Here is a 24,369-nt window from a genome sequence, read left to right as displayed (position 1 = left end):
ACCCTTAAGGGAGTTCTGTGTTCGTATCTTCGTCACAGTATATGAACCGTTCACGATACACTAAACTGTCTCACGGAACTCAACGGATGGTCTAAATGTAAACCTGCAGATTTGTATTCGAGAGGTGGTCGGTTCGGATCTCGGCTGGGAGTCCGGCTATCCTTATTGGGGTCATCCGTGGTTTTTCTCATTTCCTCCAGACAAAAGCTGAGATACCAGCTCGTTGAGGTCACGACAGTCTCCTTCCAGATTCTTTTCAATTCATTATTCATCCAGAAACCTACCAACCATTGTCTCCATGTAGGAGAAGCGTCTTAAATAACTGGCGGCAAAGACGCGCACAAAAAATTTGGTTCCTGCTGGGTTCAACGACGCTATATCAAGTGCTTAGATGACATAGTATGAAGTGCGATTATGAACTGGAAGGATGTGAACTCCAGTGGTCGTCTCCTGTTCTATGGTTTGGAGGAACCGAGAAAAACCACGAAATCTCATGACGACTACGAAGTAGGGGATTCATTTTATTATTTATTTACTTAATTCTTTCTTTCTTTCTTCCGTTCTTTTTCTTATTGCCCACTTTCTTTCTTCCTTCATTTGTTGTTCCTTTCCTTCTATCTCTACTTCTTTCAATATTCGCTTATTTACTTATGTATTTATTCCTTTTTGGCTTTCTGTTTATTTGTTACTGCCCCCTTTCTCTATAGTTTTTCTTTCCTCCCGCCCTTCCTTAGGCTTTTGTTTTCATAAGTGTCACTGTTTCCCTGGCTCTTTCTATTCTCCATTCGATCTGCGAGTCCCACGAGCAGAAGACACTGGCCTGACGGCAAGTTCTGATATGCATTCTAACGGCGGCTGTTTCCTGAACAGGTGTATGTGTAGTTGTTGGATCAATAGTGTTTCATGAGGGATTGTTCTTACATCAATACAAGGAATTACGTCGAGCGGCGCGACAGGCAACTGTCAGCGCTGTCTCACGTTCGGCACTTCACAATCCGAGGTCATGTACGAAGCAGGTCTCTGCCGATTTCGTGCAGTGCGGGGAAAATATATGAACAAGAAGATAGGACCTCGTCTTAAAGAAAGATTGTGGGAGTGTATTTTCTGTTTTTTAAACTTGGTTTTGGGATCGGTAAAATTATAATTCGGGATAAAATTCTGATAACGATCAGACGATTGAAGAGGTTAACACGCTTAAGTAGGCAGGACATACATTTCCAGGTATGGGAATATCGAATGGACTTGGAAAATAAGATAAATGATTTTAATAAAATAAATGACTCAATTAAAAGAAATTTCAATAGGACATATCAAAGGATGAAGACTGCCGTCTCCTGGGATGTGGCACACGCGCCGAAACGTGTACTAGACAGCTAATTCCACCTACTGGAAATATTGTTGTGTTGACAGGACCGTAATAAATATTGTTTATTTCTGGATGTTATTTTATAAATATTTTGAACATGGTGGCAGTGCAAGAGGATGAGATTAAATTGACAAAATTTAAGAACCTGAAGACAGGGGCAGCAGGCTCTCCGAAACTTCTTACGTATCTGTCAACATTACCTTCAAATTCGCAGCGAGATGTTCAAGCCTGAAAACTTAACGCAGTCTAAACTGGAATGATAATTTATTCGATTATAATTCTTATAGGGCCATGCCATCGCTCAGGTTGTTAGCCGTCGGCTCTTAAACGCACCGGTTCGGGTTCGATCCCAGGTCAGGCCATGTGAGATCTGCGTTGGACAAAGTGGAACTAGGAAAAGTTCCGTTTCACCTGTCATTTCTCATTCCTCCAACTACTTCACGGTCATCAATCATCGTATTGTCGGCGCTTTGTAATCTGGATGCTGACAGCGTCGTTAGGTGACCAGAAATTACGGAAAACTCCCAGAAGTCTCAGCGTATGGGCCTACCTGTGAAATGAAGAGAAACAGTTGCGCATAAATTCCGGCTGTTTAAGCTAGCTTCTTGCCTTGGTATAGTTTCTTGGCAACACACCAATAGGTCGTACTGTTGAAGAAAAATAAATAACAGATTTATATTATTAAGAAACGGCGTGATATATTTATTTCGCTGGTCTTTTCATTAATGTAACAAATAGGCTAGTTCAGCCCAGAACGGTTAATGTATCGGAGTGACATCTCGTGCGCGGAATGGAAAGTTTAAATTTAAAAGATTAGTACCTCACAATACTATATTGGCGGATGTGAAGTTGTGTAGTACCCTAGATGGTTGCTAACTTTTCGGAGGAAAATGCTGCCTCCATCTTCAAGGTAGCAACGTCCTTTCTGTTACGCGTAAAGAATGCCAATCTTCATACGACTTGTCACTGCGCAGCACGTGCCACGCTACGCAACAACCAAATTCGTCCAGTTAATTCAAACGAATAGCACACGTTCAGTTTCTCGTGCCGTAAAAACTGAATTGCAGTGAAAAGAATATAAGCGAGGTACAACCAACGCCATTTACCTCGAAAATAAAACTTCCCACCACTAAGCAATAACGGCATGATAAGATATTTAGTAGCGGCTGTGCATCTTTTGTTTCGTTTGAATAACTAGGCACCCGGCACGAGGCTAGACCAGGTAGGCTGTCATGATGCAAGAGTGGGAGGTCAGGAGAAGGACATAGAGGCGTGTTAGTGTGACTTGACAATATGGCTGTGGTTACAAATATAAATTTGTTTCCTTCGCTATTTAACTTTAGCGTAAAGGCAGAGGGCTATGCATTAAGTTTCAGTTTACATAAACACAAAAGTAATTAAGCCATGTCACAAAAAGTATGTAGTGATTGTTGTAACAGCAGTAGGCGTCATCGTAAAATGATCAGCAAAAATAATTTTCATAAAACAACATGTGCAGGCAGATAGGGGACGGGGATGAACAAAATGGATCGACAAAATAATGTCGAAGTGGGTAACTGAACAGCTGTGTAGACGAAAGGATCCATTAAGATTCGAATAAATTAACTATGATAATTGACCGGAAAGTATGCAAGTGTTCGAGGGCGTAATTAAATTATTAAACAAATGAAGTAAGCCTATGACAGAACGTACAAATGAATTTGCCAGTTGAATGAAAGAATAATAAAATATATGCATTAATAATTAAGTATATAATAAACTGTAATAAATAATGGTTGTCTCCTTGTACTACAGTTCTTAACATATAATAGCACTAACTGTCGTCCATCTTTTCATGTCTTATGCACCGTACTATACCCACAGCGAGACTCGATATAACTCAACATAGTTATATTCCCCTTACCCCTTCTACTCTGTCTGACTTCCCCGCCCCTCTTACACGTCACGCAAGGTGGTTTCAAAACTTTGTTTTCTCGTTGCTTGCCAGATCAGGACGAGACTTTTGCATGTGCAGTGAAAATATTAATTGCAACGACATCGATTATAGAATGCTGGCAACTTGCCGTCACTTGTCTCCGCTTTATTTCGAGAAACGTTTGTTTACGAGAGAATCTTCTTCGTATGTCATGTAGTTTGCTCGTGGTACCAGTGTGTGTTAGGCACGCTCTGTTAGTCGTGTGGCTGCAATATATTTTTCCAGTAGCGATGACGTACCGCTTATGTTCTGTACGTATTGCTGAAGCGCAAGGAGGAAAGAACAAGAAAATTGACGAAACATAATCTGACCTTCGTGAGTAGGTGATTTACGGGACGGAGTAGACGTTAGCACGTACTCGTAATGATGGTATTATCTGTGCACACAGTTACTAAAGTGTAATGTTCGTTTGCAGTTCGGTTCATTATTTGAATAACGATTGGCACGACTGATAGATGTGATTTGTGTGGTTTCTGTGATTGTGATGTATCACTTAAAAGACTTTTATTTTGTGTTCCGGAAACCTGAAGTGATTTGACTCCTCTAAGTTCTTGAATGAAAACTGTGAAGTGGCGTGTGATTAATTTACAAGATCAATATCAGGAAGTGCGGGTCAAGAAGGAGACTAGTTTGGTAGCAGGATAGTGTCCTTTTTTAGTGCAGTTTAATTTTCTGTTAGCCAAACATTTACATTCTGCTTGACACCGCTCCCTGTTAATTTTCATTTTTCCTCCCATAAAATTCGCAACGTGTGGTTAACCGTTTCAATTCAACAGTTGCAGAGGTAATGACAAATCATAATTCCGGGCGGAAGAGACACGTGAAAGCGACATGTAATAAAAGAGTGTTAATTTTGAATGAAATTCAGCAAATTGGTTTTCATGACAGATGGTTTGTAATGTTTCGTTTTATATACAATTAGCAAAAATAAATTGGAAAACCATTTAACATTTACAGAAAGTTAATTAATCAAAATGAAAGTCAGCCCCTACTGTTATTGCCTGTTGTTCGACGAGAAAGGTACCGCAGACAGTTTGTTACTTGCTTCAGGATGCACCGCTGCTGAGAGCAGAAGTGGCTTTTACGCCAATTTTGACGGATAATTTAATAAATGGTGCATTAAACCGTTTTGTGTCACGAAACGTAAAATCTGACATCATACACACTGTTAAACTTCACGTGTTTTCGCAAGGGAAATTGGTGGTATTCCCACCACTGGCGTGTAACCTACCTTGAGACGAGCAATTATAGTGCATCGAAAACAAGATGGTCGCAGAACTGGAGTGGATTTAGTGCAGTGGTGGAAGTCTTTCGTACTGTGTGGTGTGCTATTGTGAGTGTTGTGTATCTTGTCCAGCATGAGGTTTCAATTATGGCCGATCAGAATTACAAGAAGGCTTTGTATTCGTCTGCAGTCGCCTGCCTAGGATTCATCTGTTTCGCTGTTGGCGCAGCCGCTGTCGGCCTTCCAACATGGGGTTACTACGAAAATCCAGAAGGTTAGAAATCTATGTTATTTATTTTACACAACCAAATCTTTAAATAGGTTACTAATTACAGGTACAGCTCGGAACTGGTGGGGAAGGCTAAGTAAAACATATATATTTCTTCTTAAATTGATCTTGCATGGGAAGCTACAATTCATGTTGTTACAACCGGGATAGGACAGTTAGCGACTGGCTACGGGCTGGACGACAGAGGGGTCAGGGTTCGAGTCCCCTCTAGGGTAAAGAATTTTCTCTTCTCTACGTCGTCCAGACTGGTTCTGGGGCCAACTGAGCCTCGTATCCAATGGGTACCGGGTTCCCTTTCTCCGGGGGTAACTGGTCGGGGCGTGAAACAGATCACATCGGACTAGTGCCGAGGTTAAGAAAACGTGGATCTAGCTATGCTTTCATGATCCTGTGCTTAATTAGTTAAGTACAAGGGACAGCTTTACATTTACTGCTCTTAATAGTCGATGTAGCTACGAGGTGGACGACCGGGGTTTGATTCCAGCATGGACAGAAGATTTTTATCTACTGCGCAGCATCCAGACTGGTTTTGGGGCCCACCCAACAACCTGTGCAGTAGGCACCAAGGACTTTTTTTGGGGGTAAGGCGGTCTGGGCGTCAAGCTGTCCACTCACCTCCATCCAGTGCCAAGGTCAAGAATGGTGGACCTATACCTCAACTCCTCCATATGTTTTCGTGGCATGGCGCTTAATTAATTAAGCAGAGGGACACGTTTTACCTTTGTGAACAAAGAGAAGAATTCTTGTGAAAATTTACTTGAAGTTGTTACACTGAACACTTACTGAACTTTTGTTGCTCATGGATTTACCACCGTATCACATATAGGATGGATGAGGGTTGCTACACTGCAGGTTTACAGCAAAGAGAATTTCACTACAGTGCAGAAGTATCGCTCACTTGGTAAAGGAATATAACAATTTTAATTCCTGGATTTGCGTTGCTGATATGGGAATTCTTTTTTGAATCTTGATGTCTTCTGCCCCACATTTTCTCACTTGCATTGCGCCCTCAGGTGTACTCGGTCTCGGAATTGACATCGAACGTTTGGAGTGTCTGCAGTGTATTCAGGGGCCGGGGTGGCTCTGTCGGTATAGCGACAGGCTACTTGCTGGAAGGTTGGTTTGATTCCCAGAAGGGGAAAGATGTTTTCCTCTACTCCACAGCGTCCAGCCCGGCTCTGGGGTCCATCTAGCCTTCTATAACAAACGGTACCATGGGTTTCTTCCCACGGGGTAAAGCTACCGAAGCGTGAAGCTGACCACTCGCTTCCATCTGGTGCCGAGTGCAAGAATGATACAGATATACCTCTATTCCCCACACGTCTTCATGGCCTGATAGCTTAAGTAATTAAGCACAAGGACAACTTAACCTTTACAGCGTAGTCAACTGACAAGGATTTTGCATGCAATTCTCTGCCGTTACAAGACAACACAGTGATAAGTCGGCAAAGGCTCTTGCACCGAAAGGGATTCGATCCTGATATGTTAGTAGCCTGCAGTCACGTTGACATCAGCATTGACTGCATCTTCCATAATGTTAATGCACTCTCCCACTTCTCCCATCTTCCACCTGGGTATTTCGAATTTCTTATCGGTTTCTTGGGGTGGGGTGAGACTGAGTCCACTTGGTACATCGGCCATTAATTGGACTATTGTACCTGCCTCGCATGGTAGATGATGAATGTGGAGCAGTCGGTGGAATGAGAATTGGCATGGGAGACCAAAGTACTCGGATAAAACCTGCCCCAGCACCGCTTTCTCCACCACAAATCCCACATGACCTGACCCGGGCTCGAGCCCGGGCCGCCGCGGTGGGAAGCTGGCGACTAACCGCCTGGGCTGTGGCACGGCCATGTGGTTGCTACCGTACTGTGTGGGGGTATAGGGGCCAGAAGATAATACTGACTACAGCTGATTCGTCAGAATTCAGCTATGTGCTGTTATCATACATAACTACGTGGAGGAAAGTCGATAGTCGCACAGCAGGTGAAGAAATTGCCTGCTTTTATGAACCCCAGAGAATTATTCCAGTGTTTACAAGGGCACAGAGCAAAGTAATTTGTACTTCCCAATACTTCCCACTATCAAACCCTATGCTACTAAGCAATAAACATCCTTTCACATTTAGGGCTTCAGTTTAATGAAGGCAAAAAAGAATAATGTTGTTTGTACCCTGATATTTTTTTACTTTTCGTATGCAAGTTCATTAAAACTCCACGCAGAAGAGCTATCCAGTGTACTTACACATAGTTGCAGGCATTAAATACGAGTTAATTAAAGACGTCTGTTATCATTATCCGAGTCCAGTTTATTTTAAGACCCGGAAGCGGGCATTGTAGCTGGGTTCGTTGTACAAAGGCGAGTCTTAAAACCTGTAGAAGAAACCCATTCAGATTTTATAATCGTTTTTAAAATAAGCAAAATATAGGCCCATGCTAAAACAGACGATCTATTTTTAGGTGTACAGTCAGAGATCACGGAATGTGGGTCTCTGTGCAAATTACACCGTGTCGCCTGCTTCGGGTTCTTCACTCCACATGTCGGATAATGCAGGATTATTATTTCATTTTTATTATTATTATTGGGGTGAGAGTAAGTCCACTACTGGCGTATTGTACCAGCCCCGGATGATAGATGGTGGTGATTGTCGGGGGAGACCGAAGTACTCGGAGAAAACCTGCCCCAGCGTCACTTTGTCCACCACAAATCCCACGTTATCAGACCCGGGCTCGAACTCGGGCCGCCGCGGTGTGAAGCCAGCGGCCTGTAATGCAAGATACGTCAGGAAGTATAACGACTGGTTTATGGGCAGGACGAACGAGGAGTTGGGGTTCGATTCCCTGCAGGACCAGATAAATTTCCATTAAAAAAGTTTTCAGGCTGTCCTTGGGACCTACCCATCCTTTCCACGGTTACTGGGGACATGAAAGTGATCACACGTCTCCATCGAGTGCACATATTCAGAATCTGTGGAGAAATGCCTTAATTTTCTCACACGTCTTCATGATGCGGTGCTTAATTAAGCACAGGACAACTTTACGACTTAATATTAAACCAGAGTGAAGTATAAACTTGCCGATCACAGTGGCCGCGACGTCTAAGGCATGAACAGTCGTCTTCCGCCCGAACACTGGGGTCTTGGGTTCGAATTCGACTCGAGGCATGGATGTCTGTATGCGTTTATTCTGTGCATAGGTAGAGGCCTTGCGATGGGGTGATCCCCCGTCCAAGGAGTCCTACCGGCTATATATATTTTTTGTTCATTGGCGCTACAGCCCCAATTTGGGCCTAGGCCTACCTCCATGAAACTGTCCGTTTCACTTCGGTTTTACTAGACCTTAGACATATGGTAGGTCTCCTTGGGCGTGTGATCAGCTCGTCGCAAGGCCTCTACCTGTACAGAAACATAAAAACGCACACAAACATCCATGCCCTGAGTGGGATTCGAATCCACGATCCCGGCTTCCGAGCGAGCGAAGACAGTGCATGCCTTAGACCGCTCGGCTACCGTGACTGGCAGCGGCTCTATATAGGATTTAGAAACTGAAAAGCGGCCAAGGCCCAACAAAGAGCTGAGGAGTCATAGAGAGAACTATAAAATCCTATGTTAACGTATTTAGCAGCACCTATTGTCAAAATTAGGATTACATGGAGATGTATGTCCCCCCCCCATACGTTATGGCCAGACGCTCAATTATTCACGGATACAACTTTACCGTTTTTGTAACTACTAACCTCTCGGACACCTGAAACGCAGTCATTATTTCTGCCTTTGCATGGAAGTTGTCGTGGTGTGGTAGCCTGAAGGTGAAATTAACCCCTGCCATTTTTAACGTACACATTTCAGTCATATCTGAAACGGAACCCAGATTAATCTCAGAGACATTTCCATCGAAAAAGAATCTTGTCTGGGCAGTACATAAACCTCTAAGGTAAAACCCAACGCAGATTTATGTCAAATGAACGAGAAGTGTTCGGCGAACGAAACGGAAAGTAAAAGCAAGAATATAACGGAAAAAGTCAGGTCTATTATTTAGGCGTAGGGGAAAGATGGGTGAGATGATTGAAGTGGGTTAGGCAGCGAACTTCCATTATTTCGAATATTGACGCTGCGAGATAGCGGTGGACATGATTACTTTTCAAGAAGGAAAAAGAGGGTAAAGCTATTCCCGTAACAGGTCGTGAAGGCCCGTAGGGTTGTCAGACGTCGACGCTTCCGCATTTTTTAGACAGTCTGCTCACAAATGGCGGTGAGGTTAGGAACCTCACGCGCCTTTCGCCCTTCACCCCCAAGCAATATATTCCTGGTACTCATAGTGCGGCTAGAAAAGATGAGGTCAGTTGCAAAAATAAATCCCATGACCTCAACGCGGAATCGAACCCGCGACCTTCCGGCGTGTAACATAGTGCCTCAGCCAAGTACGTTACCGCGTGCTGCAGTGTACGATAATAAACAAGTTTACGTTTCGGAGTTTGTTACACATAGATACCGTGACGTATGGTCAGCCCCATAGCGACGAACATTTTAAACTATAAATAAAGCGCTTCGTATTGGAATTGAAGGAAAAGTGCGTATTGCGTTTCTGAAACTAGGCGGACCTAGTCACGGCATGTAAAGCGACCCTGAGGAGTCTCAGTGCACACCGGCTGGAACCAGTCAGGCCTGCAGGGCCGGTTGCAGCACTTTCCCCTGTGGTTTTGTGTTCCTGTAATTTTGTTTCACACTCAGCGTGCTGAACTTTGTCGGAGAAAGAATATTCTGGTCACAAATGGGAAAGAATGAAGACAGTTCGACAGCAGAAATTTGTAGAGTCTGTTATTGGGCTACTGAAGAAAGAAAAATTAAGAAAGTAAAATGAGAGAAGGAGGAAAGGGAAATGAAGGAAAGAAATGCGTGACGCACAAAAAGTAAGAAATTAGGTAGACAAAGGGGCAGAGGAAGAAAACAAAATGTGAATTGGGTGCCATAGTAGGCGACTCTGTAAGGTACAAATTCTTAAATGTTCACTACGTGCCAGGGGTTATAACATGACGCAAGATTGTTTACTCAGTTGTAACGGTAAGTCCCTGTGTTACGTAAACATGCCCAAAGCGGAAGTGTATTAAGATACTTTGTAATCCCATTTTCTGTCTCTCTCCTCGCTCCCAGTTCGGAGCACGGGGCTGATTTCTCAGTTTCATGATCTTTTTTACAGACGGCAGGACTCCTTGGAGGGGTGATCAGCTCGTCACAAGGGCTCTACCTAAACACAGGACAATACAGACACAGAATGAACACATACACCAAATAGCCATGCCTTGTGTGGGATTCGAACCCATGATCCCGGCTTCCCAGCGAACGAAGACAGTGCATGCCTTAGACCGCCCGGCTGCTGTGACCGACTCGTAATCCCCTACAGAAACGATTTGGTGTACCTGATTTTGGTGATTTTAATTCAGATTATCCACAACTTGGCGCCCTTATGGCCGTGTTACATGTACTCGTATGCACCGTGCCACTGACAGAGATGTCTTGTGTTGGTTGCCATGTCGCCACGTTTTGTGTGAGGTATGCTGCAGTGTTTTGATTATTAATACCCATAAAAAGAGCAACCAATGTGTGTTCTCCAACTGGCACTTCATGTGAGCCAAGCGGTCTGGAATTATGTTTCCTCGCGGTTTGGTAAGTTCCCGAATTTGGGGTCTGAAATTAACGTTGCTGTGTAGCACGGTAAGAATTTGAATATGATTCCCGTCAAGTATATGTTAACTTTCATGTCGGTGTACGGCTGTTTTCTGTTTCCTGTCCGCCTACCTAATAGTGAAAGACATTAAGAAAATTACCCAGTACTCTCGCAAATTTGTACGGCAGCCATGGGTGCTAAGGGGATAATCATGTACTGCGGTAGAGGTTTGGATGCGATTTGAATCCTGATGCCCGCTGGGTTGTTTCTCGACCTGAGGGTAAACACATTCTTTAAAGTTGCAGTTGCTGTGACTTGTGTTGCTGACGTGGATAGCAACTGTATCCAGGGTGAAGAACAGATACACTACTTGTGACTGTAAAAAAAAATAAGCTGTCCCTGTAACAGGCCATGGAGGCCCATAAGATTGTGAGACGTCGAGGCTTCCACGTTTTGTAGACAGTCGGCTCACACATGGCGGTGAGGTTGTCAGCCTTTCTCGCCGGCCGCTCTTTACCCCCAGGAAGATTCCTGATACTCATTTATGTTAGGTGCTGAGTCGATCCCAGGGCCATAGTGAGGCTGGAAAGATGAGGCCGATTGAAAAATTCAATGACCTCATCGGGAATCGAACTCGGGACCTTCGGGATAGTAGCGTAATGTCTCAACCAACTACGCTACCGCGTGCCCTCACTTCTGACTGTTAATTTGAAAAAATTATAGGATGTCGATGTTGTTTACATTTCATTTTACTCCCAAAAACCACATGCATCACAATTTAAACTCTTAATTCCGTTTGAACGAACCGATAGATTTTCTTTAACATGAATCATACAACAAATGGCCACCCAATTTCTGTACCTTTAATCTCGTACTGTAATAATTCCAACGTGACGGCTGTGTGGGCACAAAAGGCGGGAGCAACACCAGATCCACTGTTGGCACGAGACCTGGAATTTTATGTGCTAATGGATTTATTCAGGAGGAAATTACGAGTAAGAGGAGACTGAACTCGGGTGATGCTTGCTACCATTCGGTCCAGAACCTTTTGTCTTCTCGTCTGCTGTCCAAAAACATAAAAATCAAGATATACAAAACTATAATTTTGCCTGTGGTTCTGTATGTGTGAGAAACTTGGTCTCTGACATTAAGGGAGGAACATAGACCGAGAGTGTTTGAGAACGGTGTTGAGGAGAATATTTGGACAGAAGAGAGATGAAGTGACAGGAGGTTGGAGAAAACTGCATAATGAGGAGCTTCATAACTTGTACTCTTCTCCAAGCACGTATAATCAGAATGATCAAGTCAAGGAGAATGAGGTGGGCAGGGCATGTAGCACGAATGTGGGAGACGAGGAATGCATATAGGAAAGTCAGAAGGAAAGAGCCCACTGGGAAGACCAAGGCGTAGGTGGGTGGATATTATTAAAATGGATCTTAGAGAGATAGGATGGTATGGTATGGGTTGGATCGATCTGGCTCAGGATAGGGACCAGTGGAGGGCTCTTGTGAACACGGTAATGAACCTTCGGGTTCCATAAAATTCTGAGAAATTCTTGAGTAGCTGCAGAATTGGCGGCTCCTCAAGAAGGGCTCAGCTCCATGAGTAAGTAAGTAAGTATGTAAATGGATCTTCGAAGAATGTTCAGCTTTTGTTGAAGTACTCTGATTTTTGAGGCGTTTAAAGAAAACATGGCGACCGCGCGAAGTGTTTATGTATATTTCAGTTTATTACAACAGCAATTGAACCATTGATGCCATGCATATTAATTTTTCACGATATGTTATAAATATGCCTACAAATTCTTTCCAGTAATGTGCTTTTATATAAGCAATTGCAAACTTGACAGTGCTGTCAAACTTTTAATTTATACCTGGAAAATTTAACATAGTCGGAATTCGTTGTAGTGGAAACGATATAGAGACATGAAGCACCGAATTAGTTAATTATTAAGTTGGCGACATGAGTTGGTCCCAGTTTCTTTATTTCCTGCTGAAAGTTATGGAACTGTTATCTGTACTTCTAGTTCAGTAATATTCGAGTGAAAACCTTTCCTGAGAGTTTGTTCTTATTATTCGTAGTTCACATGTCCATGCAACCAGCGCTCCGTTTGACTGCTCACATTTCAGTTGGCATGATGTGTTTCAGTTAGTTGCCTGAACCAGCGGTTTTCTAACAGCATTCGTATGTGGTCGCATTCATTTTCAGTTCAATTCGTAAGCAAATTCTGTATGGGTTCCAGTATATACGTGGACATACCATTCGTAAAGGTACCAAATTTATTCCGGGGAGAAATTAATTTTGTTCCATATCATAAGGGAAAGTGTCCCTGTGTCAAATCAGTTTACAGGACGTGGCGGTGTATCTCCAGGCATTCATAAACTTGGCACCGGATGGCGAGTTGCCAAGTTCTCTCCCCGGCCGCTTTACCCCCGGGGATAGAGCCCCCATACTCATTGGACAGTAGGCTGGGTGGGCCCTAGAGTCGATCTGGACAGTGGACGGCAGAAAGACTTGTGCTGTAGCCGGGAAGCTAGCCCTGGTTCCCGGTCATTCTGCCAGTGACCTAGTCATTATACCGACTGAGCTGTCCCGGATCCCTGGTTCACATCTGTCGAGTATAGTCGCTACTTATAACGACTTTCTCAAAAATGGCACATCTTAACACAAATCTTTTGGTATATCATAAAATTTGACTTGTCATCCATGTATGCAGCATATGTTTGAAAACTTTTTTCCTGTATATTATTTTTCTTTCTTGGCACGACAGCCCCAGTGGGCCTAGGCCTACCTCCATGAACTTCTCCATTCACTTCGGCTTTTCTAGATATTACACATTCGGTAGGACTCCTTGGGCGGGTGATCAGCTCGTCGCAAGGCCTCTACCTATATACAAACACAGAAAAACGCACACACACAAACTAACATCCGTGCCCTGAGTGGGATTCGAACCCACGATCCCGGTTTCCAAGCGAGCGAAGACAGTACATGCCTTAGACCGCTCGGCTACCGTGACCTGCTCTGTATATTAATATATAACGAAATTAGAAAGTCATTTATTATCATTCACTGTATTAACCAGTTTGTTGTATGGTTAGCTTGGTTATAATGGCCTTGTAGCACAAAACTGGTTCTCAAATATAGGCTTCTTGAGAAGTTGTTCATATTCCCTGGTTGTAGTGGAACAAGAGCCCGCCATTGATCCATATTCTGAGTTACATGAATCCATTTCACGTCCTTATGCCCTGTTTCTCTTAAAATCCATTCTAATATTATCGTGTCTGTGCTTATGCCTCACAAATTGCGATCATACCGCCAGTTGAACGTTACATGATCTTCTTATATCTCCTGTGCATGCTTCTTGCTCCGTCTCTCTTTTCCTTGAACTGATGGTCGTAACGTCCGGGCTAGGAAACCGAAATTAATGGCCGTGGGGATCCGTTGCGCTGACCACACGACACCCTCTATCCGCTAAAGTTGGAACTTCGCCGACAAATGGCGGTCGCTCGGTCGGTATTGTTCACTTGCGGACTGAAACCACGGAGTTTGTTTTCTTTATGGTCGTAACGCTGTTTGTCGAACAGTATCAAGTATGAATCCCCTCGTTATGTGCTTTTTTACCAGCCTCCTGTTAGTTCCTTGCATTTAGTCACCTGAGCTTCCCGTTCTCAAGCATTGCCGATATTCATTTAGAGTGGGAGTAATATTTGCCTCATTTCTGTATATTTTAATCTTTATAAGTTTTTAGATAGGAGAAATGAAGGCAAAGAATCTGAATTTGATAATAGGAAACATTCCTGGATTTAATCGGCCTTTAACTTCTTCATTGACGTTTGTACTTAATAACTTCTTAACTTCTCCGATTTGAGGAAAATTGGCGTAATTAGTTTTCTCCATTTACTTCCACGGCGTTGCAGGTCGAGTTGCTGAAAGTGAACTTTGTCCTCTGAGGCGTAAGAGTTTGATCATCTGCGCATTACGACTGTACGTTTACCGAAGTAATTTGCACGTTACACTTGGCTGTTTCGTGTACATCGTGCTAAGTAATTCCCAGTCGTCCTTAGTGTGTGTCTATTTAATGGGGTCGCACGTCGGGGTTCACGATGCATTAAAAATAAATTCAGAAAAATATTCGTGTTATTGAATTCGAAAACTGTTATCATGCCGAAGACTGGCATCACCTGAGATGTGACGCCGTGTAATTAGGTGGATAGATGGAACCTCTCTGATATAAGTGGAAAGTGTCGCCTTATCACCCTGCTCTGTGACACTGAGTGACGCCGAATATGATACAGCGTTGTCGAATTGCCTTCGAATCGTCAACAGGTGCCTGGGAGGCTAGTTCGAGTGGTGACCCTTGTGACTGGCCGTGCCATAGCTCAGGCGGTTAGTGGCCGGCGTCCCGCTGCGGCGGCCCGGGTTCGAGTGGGATTTGTGGTGGACAGAGTGGCACTGGGTCAGGTTTGCTCCGAGTACTTCGGTTTCTGCTGACTTCGCCACAATCGTCATCAATCATCTGGGGCTGGTACAGTAGGCCAGAAGGTGGCCGCAGCACCAATCATCCTATGAAGGGGAAAACCCCTTCTGACTTGTATGCGGGAGATGACTCGTTCGAATCTCTGCAGGAAACCAGCTATTCTGACAGAGATCTTTCGTGTTTTTCCTCACTTTCTAGCAAACTAGGCCACGACCACTTCCTCACACTTTCCAGTGAATTATTCACGTTCGACGCTATGAGATTGTAGTTTGAGACAGAGAGCGCAGTTAAATAACCCACAAATAAACAAAACAGCAGACGCGTATGGAGAAGAACAAGCGCGAGACCTAGCTTTTGAGTCACCCTGCTTGGCCCCAGTGGTCACGTCTTCCCACTCCCAATGGGTTACAATTGCCAGCTCCCGCACTTCCATTGCAAGACTCTGTAACCCGAGACTTCCGTCCCACTTGCCTTCGTCTTGTGCAAGAGCGTAACTCGCGCAGTTCTCATATCCTGCTGTGAGGACGTTGAGATTCCTCTTCAAATATCTGGGACGAGACGAAAAGCCGTTTTACACATTACAGGTCCAGGAGTAATAGCAGGACTGGACATGTTGCCCCCCCCCCACGTGACAGAAGAGAAATGCATACATAATTCATCATGTGGGGACACCCTTGCATGTTACAGGAATAGGATGGACATGGGGATTGTATTCAGGTGGTACAATATGGAGTTCTGTTAACGCGATTTTGGACCTTCGGGTTCCATAAAGGCCGGAGAATTTCTTGAGCAACTGAGCGATAACCTGGCTACCACGAAGGAATTTTGTGCATGAGTTGGTCAATATTGGCACACAAAAGCCCCTCCAGCGTGTGTCCCAGCTTTTGGTGTTTAGATGGACTAAATGTAAAAGTTATCGGTGCTTAGTCTCCAGGGACTGGTCGAAGAGAAGCTCTGCGCATTCTTAACCCAGACACTGGACAGGAATGTACTTATATTCGGCTTCAGGTTCTAGCAACGTTAGTCACACTCGGGGACAGTATGAGGCGACGTGACCCACAGAGGCTGTTACATTCGAGAATTATACTGCGTCCTCCACTACGTAACCAATGAGTGTACAACTATGCATTCGTCCAGTTACTCAAGTCTCGAACGCAGAAATTTTAACCTCCACGTCCCAGTACACCATGTGATGCTTTTAAAATTTAGGTACAAAATATTTGAGGTTATGGGAAACGAAACATTTCCCTTTGATTTATACCGCACCATGCAGGCGGTTAGAGAGCGTGGAGGTGAAGGAATTGTATGAACTGCCGTTTGATGAAAGTGAACCCAGCTCGTCAGCACATGAAACACATCTTCCGGCCCATGCGCTACTGTGTGGTGTTCAGGCTTCCGGCCCATGCGCTACTGTGTAGTGGTTAGCGCCCCTACCCCTTATTCAGGAGAGCGGCTGTACCGTTGTTCTCAGTCCCTATTGAAGAGTTCATAGCTTTAGCTTATAATATAGGCCATGATTTATTTTTTCTTTGGTGCTACAGCCCCAATTTAGGCCTTGGCCTACCTCCATGAAACTCTCCGTTTCACTTCGGTTTACTAGATCTTAGACATTCGGTAGGACTCCTTGGGCTTGGGCGGGTGATCAGCTCATCACAAGGCCTCTACCTGTACACAAACACAAATGAACGCATACACACACACACACACGCACACACAAACACCAACAATCATTCCCTGTGTGAAATTCGAACCCACGATCCCGGGTTCCGAGCGAGCGAAGAAGTGCATGCCTTAGACCGCTCGGCTACCGTGACCGGCCCACGATTCGTTACTTCTGCGTAAGTTGAAGGTTAAGTCGACCCTGTGTGTAATTATTTAAGCACCACACCATGAAGACGTGAGGGGGAATGGAGGTATTCTTGATCTCGACACTGTGGAGGCGAGTGGTTAAAATCACGCCGCTGCCACTTCGCCCCCGGGGTAGGAAGCTGGGCTGCCTTCAGATCCGGTCTGTGCGCAGGGGCTGTTGCCCCTGTCAGGAATCGAACCCCGGCCGTCTATCCCGAGTGAGCTAACCCAGCTCCTCAAAATTACTGTGATGAAGTTGAAAGACCAGTTAATAAGAGCCGCCCGGTTTGGCTACACAGTGACGCTTGTCATTATTGTGACCCCTGACCCCCCGTTCCTTTATATTGCATTATATATTCCATGTATCCACTGTACTGTGTTTCCGTTTCGGCTCATACAGATGCTGTGTGTCCCGTAATTCCTCATTACGCTGGTGAATGTATCACCGCGGCGATTTTTCCGAGCTTCGTCTCTTTCAGGGCTGTCAATCTGGCAGACTGGCCTGTAGTTCCTCAATATATGCAATCAAGAGTTTCCTCCAGTTTAAAGAAGGCGGAGACCCTTGTAAAGAAAACTTTACCAAATATTCCGCGTAATTTTAAACTGATTTTGCACTTCTAATGAGTGACATAAGAATGCGGAATTAGTATGACCTCAAGATGTCACCACTAGCTAACAGCGGCTTATAGAAGCCAACATCGGGGAGGTATACGAGGGGGTACCCAAAAGTAACCGAACTTACNATGTCACCACTAGCTAACAGCGGCTTACAGAAGCCAACATCGGGGAGGTATACATTGCTAGTTATTCTCGAACTATTGAATTGTTTTCTGTGTACGTTACAGTATTACTCTGTGTACGTTACAGTATTACAATTATTGACAATACGTACGATATATTGAATTTCTAGCATTCCGTTACGTTGCTAAAATTGTTGTTTTTCTTATATGCCTCTTGTCTAGATTAAAANGCACCGTGTATATGTGATGTTAACCGACGTTTCGGAGGAACGTATCGCCTCCATCTTCAGGGTAGAAGAAAAAATATAAGAAATCTGCAAGCGAAGAGACCGTGAGAAGGCTCTCACGGTCTACCCTGAAGATGGAGGCGATACGTTCCTCCGAAACGTCGGTTAACACCACATATACACGGTGCCAAATCCCAGAATACTGCTTTCTTCATTTGAGTATTGTGTTGTGATGGATAAAACACACAGTTGATATACGCGAACACAACAGGATGGATTTCTTTACCTATATCGAATTCCAGTCTTTAAGCAAATATTAACGAGATGGTGCCAAGATGCTGCAACATGCTTCACGAGCAGTTATCCACAACTTCAGCTTAAGAATTTTGGGTGACTTGTCGTAAATATAGCCCACAAAAATTAATTTATTCTAGTTCGAACTGACCTCTTTTTCTGTAACATCCAGCATTCAGTCACGTGCGTTAGTAACGGTCCATCTTGCAGTGTCATGTCAAAGTTAAATATAGCCGCTCACCTAGTTAAGAAATTCCTAGCGTTTGTGAAATACGAATCATCATTGTCTTGTTCACACATGCCTGCCGCTGGGCCTTGTCATCAGCTTAATGATTGTCGTCCACACCCCGAAACACAATTCAATTTAATATTGTTACGTGATAAGTGACTAGACACTGGGTTTGGGTTGGTAACTGGATTTTTTGGGCTCTTGAAACTCGTGACTACAATTAATTATAGCACTATCGCTAATTCACACCCTCTTCAGTTAAGTACAGCACACATGAAGTCGTTGCTATTAACGGCTCCCAACACCGTAGATTCCTCGGTCTCCATGTTCACGTCGTTACAGAATGGCGACTGTATCATAGGACCTCATGGGTGCATCTCTTGGTCATTGACATTGAACAGCGTCAACTGGAAGTGAAGTTAATGCATGGACGAGAATAGAAAAAAGAGAAACGAAAGGCGAAGCGAAAACGAGAAGAAAGTGAAAGGGGAAAAAATATACTTTTTGAGGGTTTCGCGACTGTGATTTTTCGGATTGTGGTCTTCTGGGTTGCAGCACTATGTACTCTTTGTTTGTGAATTCCAGCGCTTTGGACTAACATGCTGCCTCCATTTTCAGGGTCTAAGTGACAGCTCTACCGAAGAACAAGATATTTACTTTTTCTAGAAGCACTCCTCCCCCGGGGCTATGAGAAAGTGCTCTTCTCTGACCACACTCTACCCGTTCTTAGGGCCCTAAAAAGGGCAACTTTTCGTCGCATTTCTAGTCCTGTGACGATATGCTGTGATTCTGCAAAAGGTCGTTTTCATGTTCAGTGTTCTTACTGGCCCGGACCGAACTCCATCTCTCGTCCTTGTTCCCGTTCCTGCAGTTTGGCTGTGTAACTGGTGCGCTGACTCAGCCTACACACTTCGAACCTGAAGCTTGAAGCAGCATGTTGCTCCGAAACGTTGAGATCCATCTGAAGCACTTTGCGGTGTCACAACTCAGGAGGCCACAATCTGCGAGAACAGTGAGATGAAGATAGAGGGGAACGGGAAATGAAGGACACTCTACACCAAAAGCGATTTCATGTATATTCATTCATACGGATTTTGACCCTGACTCTGAAACGCACGTAATAATGTGGGATGCAGGTATCCGCTGTACCTAACGTCTGTAAGCTGCATAAGCAAAAACATAAATCTATCCCTGTAACAGGCCGTCGAGGCCTCCACATTTTCTAGACAGTCAGCTCACAGATGGAGGTAAGTTTGTCAGCCTTATGCGCCTGCGGCCCTTTACCCACGTTTCCTGGTCCTCATTTATGTTAGAGGCTGAGTTGACCCCAGGGCCATAATGCGGCTGGAAGGATTAGGTCAACTGAAAGATCCAATTACCTCATCGAGAGTCGAACCCGTGAACTTCCGGCTTGTGGCATAGTGCTTCAACCAACTATAGGTTTGTTACAGAAGGCAGCGTCCGTTGGAAGGAGAGACGTGAGCAGCAGATGCAGACACATGGTTAGATTAAGCATAAACTCATTGAAGTATACTGCCGTCGGAGACTGCGAAATTGTTGCTACGCGACAGATTTGATCCGCTCATGTATGCTCGCTCAGCAGCGCAGTCACGTGCTACTGTCGCCCCCCGCATTACGGGGGATCCACACAAGAACCATGATCCCTGATTTGTGCAGCCGGTTGGTACAGTCGTATGTGATGTGACGCTGTTGGCCAATTCGAGAGGAATCCGGTTCAAATCTTGGGTGTGATGAAGCTTTTAGTTTCTTCAGTCAGGCCACGTTTTTTTAAGTAACCATTCACTGATCAGTAGCTACTGTCAGCGTCGTTAAAGAACTCAGAAAGTTAATAAATAAAATAAGGCACTGTAGCCTGGTATGGTTCGAATGAACCTGCTATCTCCATCTTCATGGTAGAGACTGAGACACTACTTTCCTCTGAAACGTCTGTTAACATCTACACGTGGTCACGAAGACAGTGAACTTACTATTATAGTCGTCGCTGTGAGAACCCCGCATCTCGTGTGGGTATAGTTTGTCCTTTAAACAGTTTCTAATGTGTGGTCTACTTGTGTTCACAGGGACAAAGCAAACAAACATTAAAGATCACTTCCATTGATATGATGCACTAAGTGTTCAGAACAGTTACATTTTTTTATTAACGATATTTTCTGAACTGTTTCTATACATACTGTGTCAGAATGAATGGGAATGATAAATTTAAAAGTGTGTGAAAGAAGCGGTCGTGGTCTGTTTCATTGTACAATTTTTGTATTCATCTGTAAAGTTCGGTGAGGAATACATCTTTGTGAAGATTTCCAACCTCCGGGCGGAAAATGGAACCCGGGACTCCACAGGTACGAAGCAAGATGGCTAATACAGCGTTAGTGAAGGTCAGTTCCAGTGGGCGTCTCTTGTGAACGTGGTATTGAATCTTCAGGTTCCATAAATTGAGCCGGGATACCTTAGACGGTGTAGCGACGGGTTACGGACTGGATGCCCACGGTTTGATTCCCGGAATGTCCAAGAGATTTTTTCCTTCTCCACAGTGTCAAGACCGGCTCTGAGGCCCTCTCAGCCTCCTATCCAGTGGGTACCGGGGGGTACCACAGGGTTAAAGCGACCTTAGCGTGAAGCTGATCACTCAGTCTATCTAGTACCAAGGTCAAGAATGGCAGAGCTATACCATCACCCCCTGTATGTCTTCATGACATAGTGCTTAATTAATTAAACAGTGACAAATTTAACGTTTTTTCTACTTTACCTGGGTTGCATAAATCACCCAGTTGATCAGTTATTTTCCTTTATAGGACTCAGATGCGCTTGAGAAACTGGTCGAAGCATGTCAACACAAATGTCACAGGTCAAGTTACGAAATATTTGTCACGTTTCTTTTGATGTACCGAATTAACTGCCCAGGTGAGCGTGGAATAGGAGCTGGGATAGCGCAGTTAGTATGGCCACTGGCTACTGGCTGGACGACCGAAGGGTCGGAGGTCGAGTCCCGGTAGGGTCAAGAATTTTCTCTTCTCCATGTCGTCCAGACCGGCTCTGCGGTCTACCCGACCTCCTATCCAACTGGTATCGGGGGCTCTTTCTCCTGATGTAAAGTGGCCGGGGCTTGAAGCTGACCACCAACCTCCAGCCAGTGTCTAGGTCAAGAAAATGTGGATCTACACATCCAGTCCCCCATACACCTTAATGGTATAGTGCTTAATTAGTTTAAGCACAGGGGCAGTTTTACCTTACTTTTACTGAGAGTTGCATGCTTATTAGGGTCTGCTTCTCGCTCTGGCTGTTTTGAAGCCGAAATGAAGAGAGTCATATTTTACCGGAGGATGGGTTAGTTCTAGATCCGTTATTATGAAGAGAACAATTCCTGTCCTTCCGGAATTCTAACCTGGCCATCCGCTCTGCCCGTACTTAACTTTCCCGGCCGCCTGGGTAAGTAATAGCAACGGTAAATCCAGTTCACTGAAAAACGACGTCAAGGAGCTTGAAGATGGAATTCATTTAGCCTGTCCAGTGCTGAGCTGTAGAGTTTTATCTGATTGTTCCAATTACAGAGCTACTGGATGATGCGTGGAAAAAGTCAAGAGTAGTTGATGAAATTAGTAGATCACGCGACAAAAAGGGAGCAGGAAAACCTGCGAAGTACAGGATGATGACAAATATAAATCACTTTTCAAAGATTCGAAATAAAAGTTCTTTTAATTTCCAAGTAAAGTAACTGATTGGTCTTTTTTTTACCTTAAAATAGTGAGATCTGTTAATGTTGGTTGGATTAATCTGCTTAGGATATTGTCCAGTGGCTGCTTTTGTGAACAGTTCTTGGTTATGCCCATTCTTTTATATGGGGAATTTGTCAGAGTCAGAGTCACTTCACGACTGGCGGTTTATCTCCAATCAGTTCGTCTTGGCGACAAGCCCCTTGAGACTCACAACCAGAAATCTCTTTTTCAAATGAACACTTGCAGTCATTGCTTTTATATAACATCCTCTCAGACGAGAGGATGGGTCTGTCGTTTATAATTTCCGCTGGTCCTCGCTAGTGCAATCATTCTGAGGTCCGAGTCCCACAGGACTCATGACTACATTTTACTTTCCCAGATTCGAGACTCCCCCAACCTTGGGGCCAGGTCCCCATATTTATATCCCCCAGGAACAAGGTGGCCCAGTTATACCCCCAGACACTGGGTTCCCTATTCGACGCCCCTTACGACTCGCAGGGCTACGGTGGAGGTATTCCACCCCGCCTTCACACGGAGAAGGAAATTTGTGACTAGCTGCGAGACTTTTACTTCCCGAGAAAGACCCTGTTCCTTCGGGTCAGTAAATATTGGCACACTTTACGCGTTTCCCGGCGTAGGGACGCTTGATACGTTTCATAGCCCCAAGGGATTCGCATTCTCACTCTCGGAACCACTGCGCTAAATGAAACCCGCTCAGCAGAGAGCTGTCTTTGTCTTTGTCTTTGTCTTTGGAGTTACACGTAAAAATTGGACGGGAAATTACAACACTTGCGGTTTCGTGAATTAAACTAGGTTCAGGGTAGTCTGAAAATTAGCTGGCGCTTAAGGTGCGCTTCTCGAATACAGTTTCCAGATGTGCAGTACAAATTGGGCTCTCTAGAGTGCCGCTAGGTCAGATTACTGAACTGCAACAGTTCGGAACTTAGCCTTCATGTGACACTAGCTCGTGGCTGAACTGCCTGAAACTGTTTCATTTACTTCTTACAGCAGAATCGGTCTTGAGAAGCTGATGGTCGCTCGACTGCTTAGAACTTCTTCACATTTTTGAAGCCGGGAGGTCTGTTATTACTGTGTTCAGAAGCAGCTGTCGTCGGACCTGGCTTCAAGCAGTTGAATAAGTCCCCAGACTCACATTCAGTTCTTGTTTAACGCAATGTGAAATCTTCCTCTTAACCTTCTGTTCGTGGTATAGGCAGTCAAGCCTTTTCCGGCTTCATTTTTTCAAGGCATTTCTAGGTTTAAGATTTGTTGTGGTTCATAGTGCAGAATCTAGGATTACCATGGCAAAAGCTGCATTTAGCAAGAAGAAGAATCTTTTTAGTAGCAAATTGGACTTAAATTTGAGAAAGAAACTAGTGAAATGCTACATTTCGGGCATGGCTTTGTATGGGGCTGAAACTTGGACACTTAAGGCAGTAGATCAGAAACATCTGGAAAGCTTCGAAATGTGGTGTTGGAGAAGGATGGAGAAGATCAGTTGGACCGATTATGTGAGAAATGAAGAAGTGTTATTTAGAGTCAGTGAACAGAGGATATCCTACAGGAAATAAGAAAACGGAAGGCTGTCGTCTGACGGATTACTCATGAATGAATGGTGTAGAATATGTTTCAGTATTCCTTTGGCAATCATTATATCCAAGCAGTTTAAGACTTACGAGATCACTGTGCTGTCTGCGTAACCCTTCGATCAAATTTTGAATTCCCGAACCGTCCATGGCACCTGAGGCCATCTCACCGGCGTACTTCATAAAACCCTCCCAGTAGTCTGTATATCTTTATGTGTATCCCCTTATGGTTACTAGGCATCGGCACGGTAAAAATGTTACCGAGGCAACGAATACACATGCAACAATAGAAGAATTGTATGCGTCGTTTTCTGTGCTGTCCGTGTAGTATCAGAGGAAAGGAGGTGATTAGATCTTCCAAGAACTTGTATTATATTTTTTTTTATTTATTTATTTAATTTCCTGTATATTTACAATCTACTCAACATATTACGAGTATTTAGTAAATGTGATAAGTCAATTGACACTGTAGGTGTTGCCGGCCAGTGCCGGTTCACCTTATGTTACTTAACTAAGTCTTCGGGCCACTGTCTCTTGAGCCTTCTAGGTACAGTTTGATCACTAATGAGCTGGTTGATCAGTTTATTTTTGTGGTTCGTGTTCCTGTTTCTATATTTTGCGGCCTGAGAGTGTATTACTTCCTTGATGTATGGTATTTTTAAGTCCTCATGTAGGGTCTGGTTGGAGACGTACCATGGTGCATTTGTCATTATTCTTAA

The 24,369-nt window shown here is 44.2% G+C and overlaps 1 protein-coding gene across 2 annotated transcripts in view; it reads left to right on the top strand.

Annotated features, from left to right (window-relative positions):
- The first annotated feature begins 3,331 nt into the window (after window positions 1–3,331).
- The window catches only part of LOC111862761, a 141,453-nt gene continuing 120,415 nt past the window's right edge, over window positions 3,332–24,369 (top strand). Inside the window, exon 1 of one of the 2 annotated variants that reach the window (XM_023848420.2) lies at window positions 3,332–4,840. In XM_023848420.2, coding sequence (XP_023704188.1) covers window positions 4,714–4,840 — 127 coding nt within the window. In that variant the 5' untranslated portion in view covers window positions 3,332–4,713. The remainder of the gene's footprint in view (window positions 4,841–24,369) is intronic. The other variant, XM_023848421.2, reaches the window with a different exon arrangement.

The sequence above is a fragment of the Cryptotermes secundus genome, unplaced genomic scaffold, assembly GCF_002891405.2.
Source record: "Cryptotermes secundus unplaced genomic scaffold, Csec_1.0 scaffold5, whole genome shotgun sequence".
NCBI lineage: Eukaryota > Metazoa > Arthropoda > Insecta > Blattodea > Kalotermitidae > Cryptotermes > Cryptotermes secundus.
This window is presented reverse-complemented; position numbering and strand designations above follow the sequence as displayed.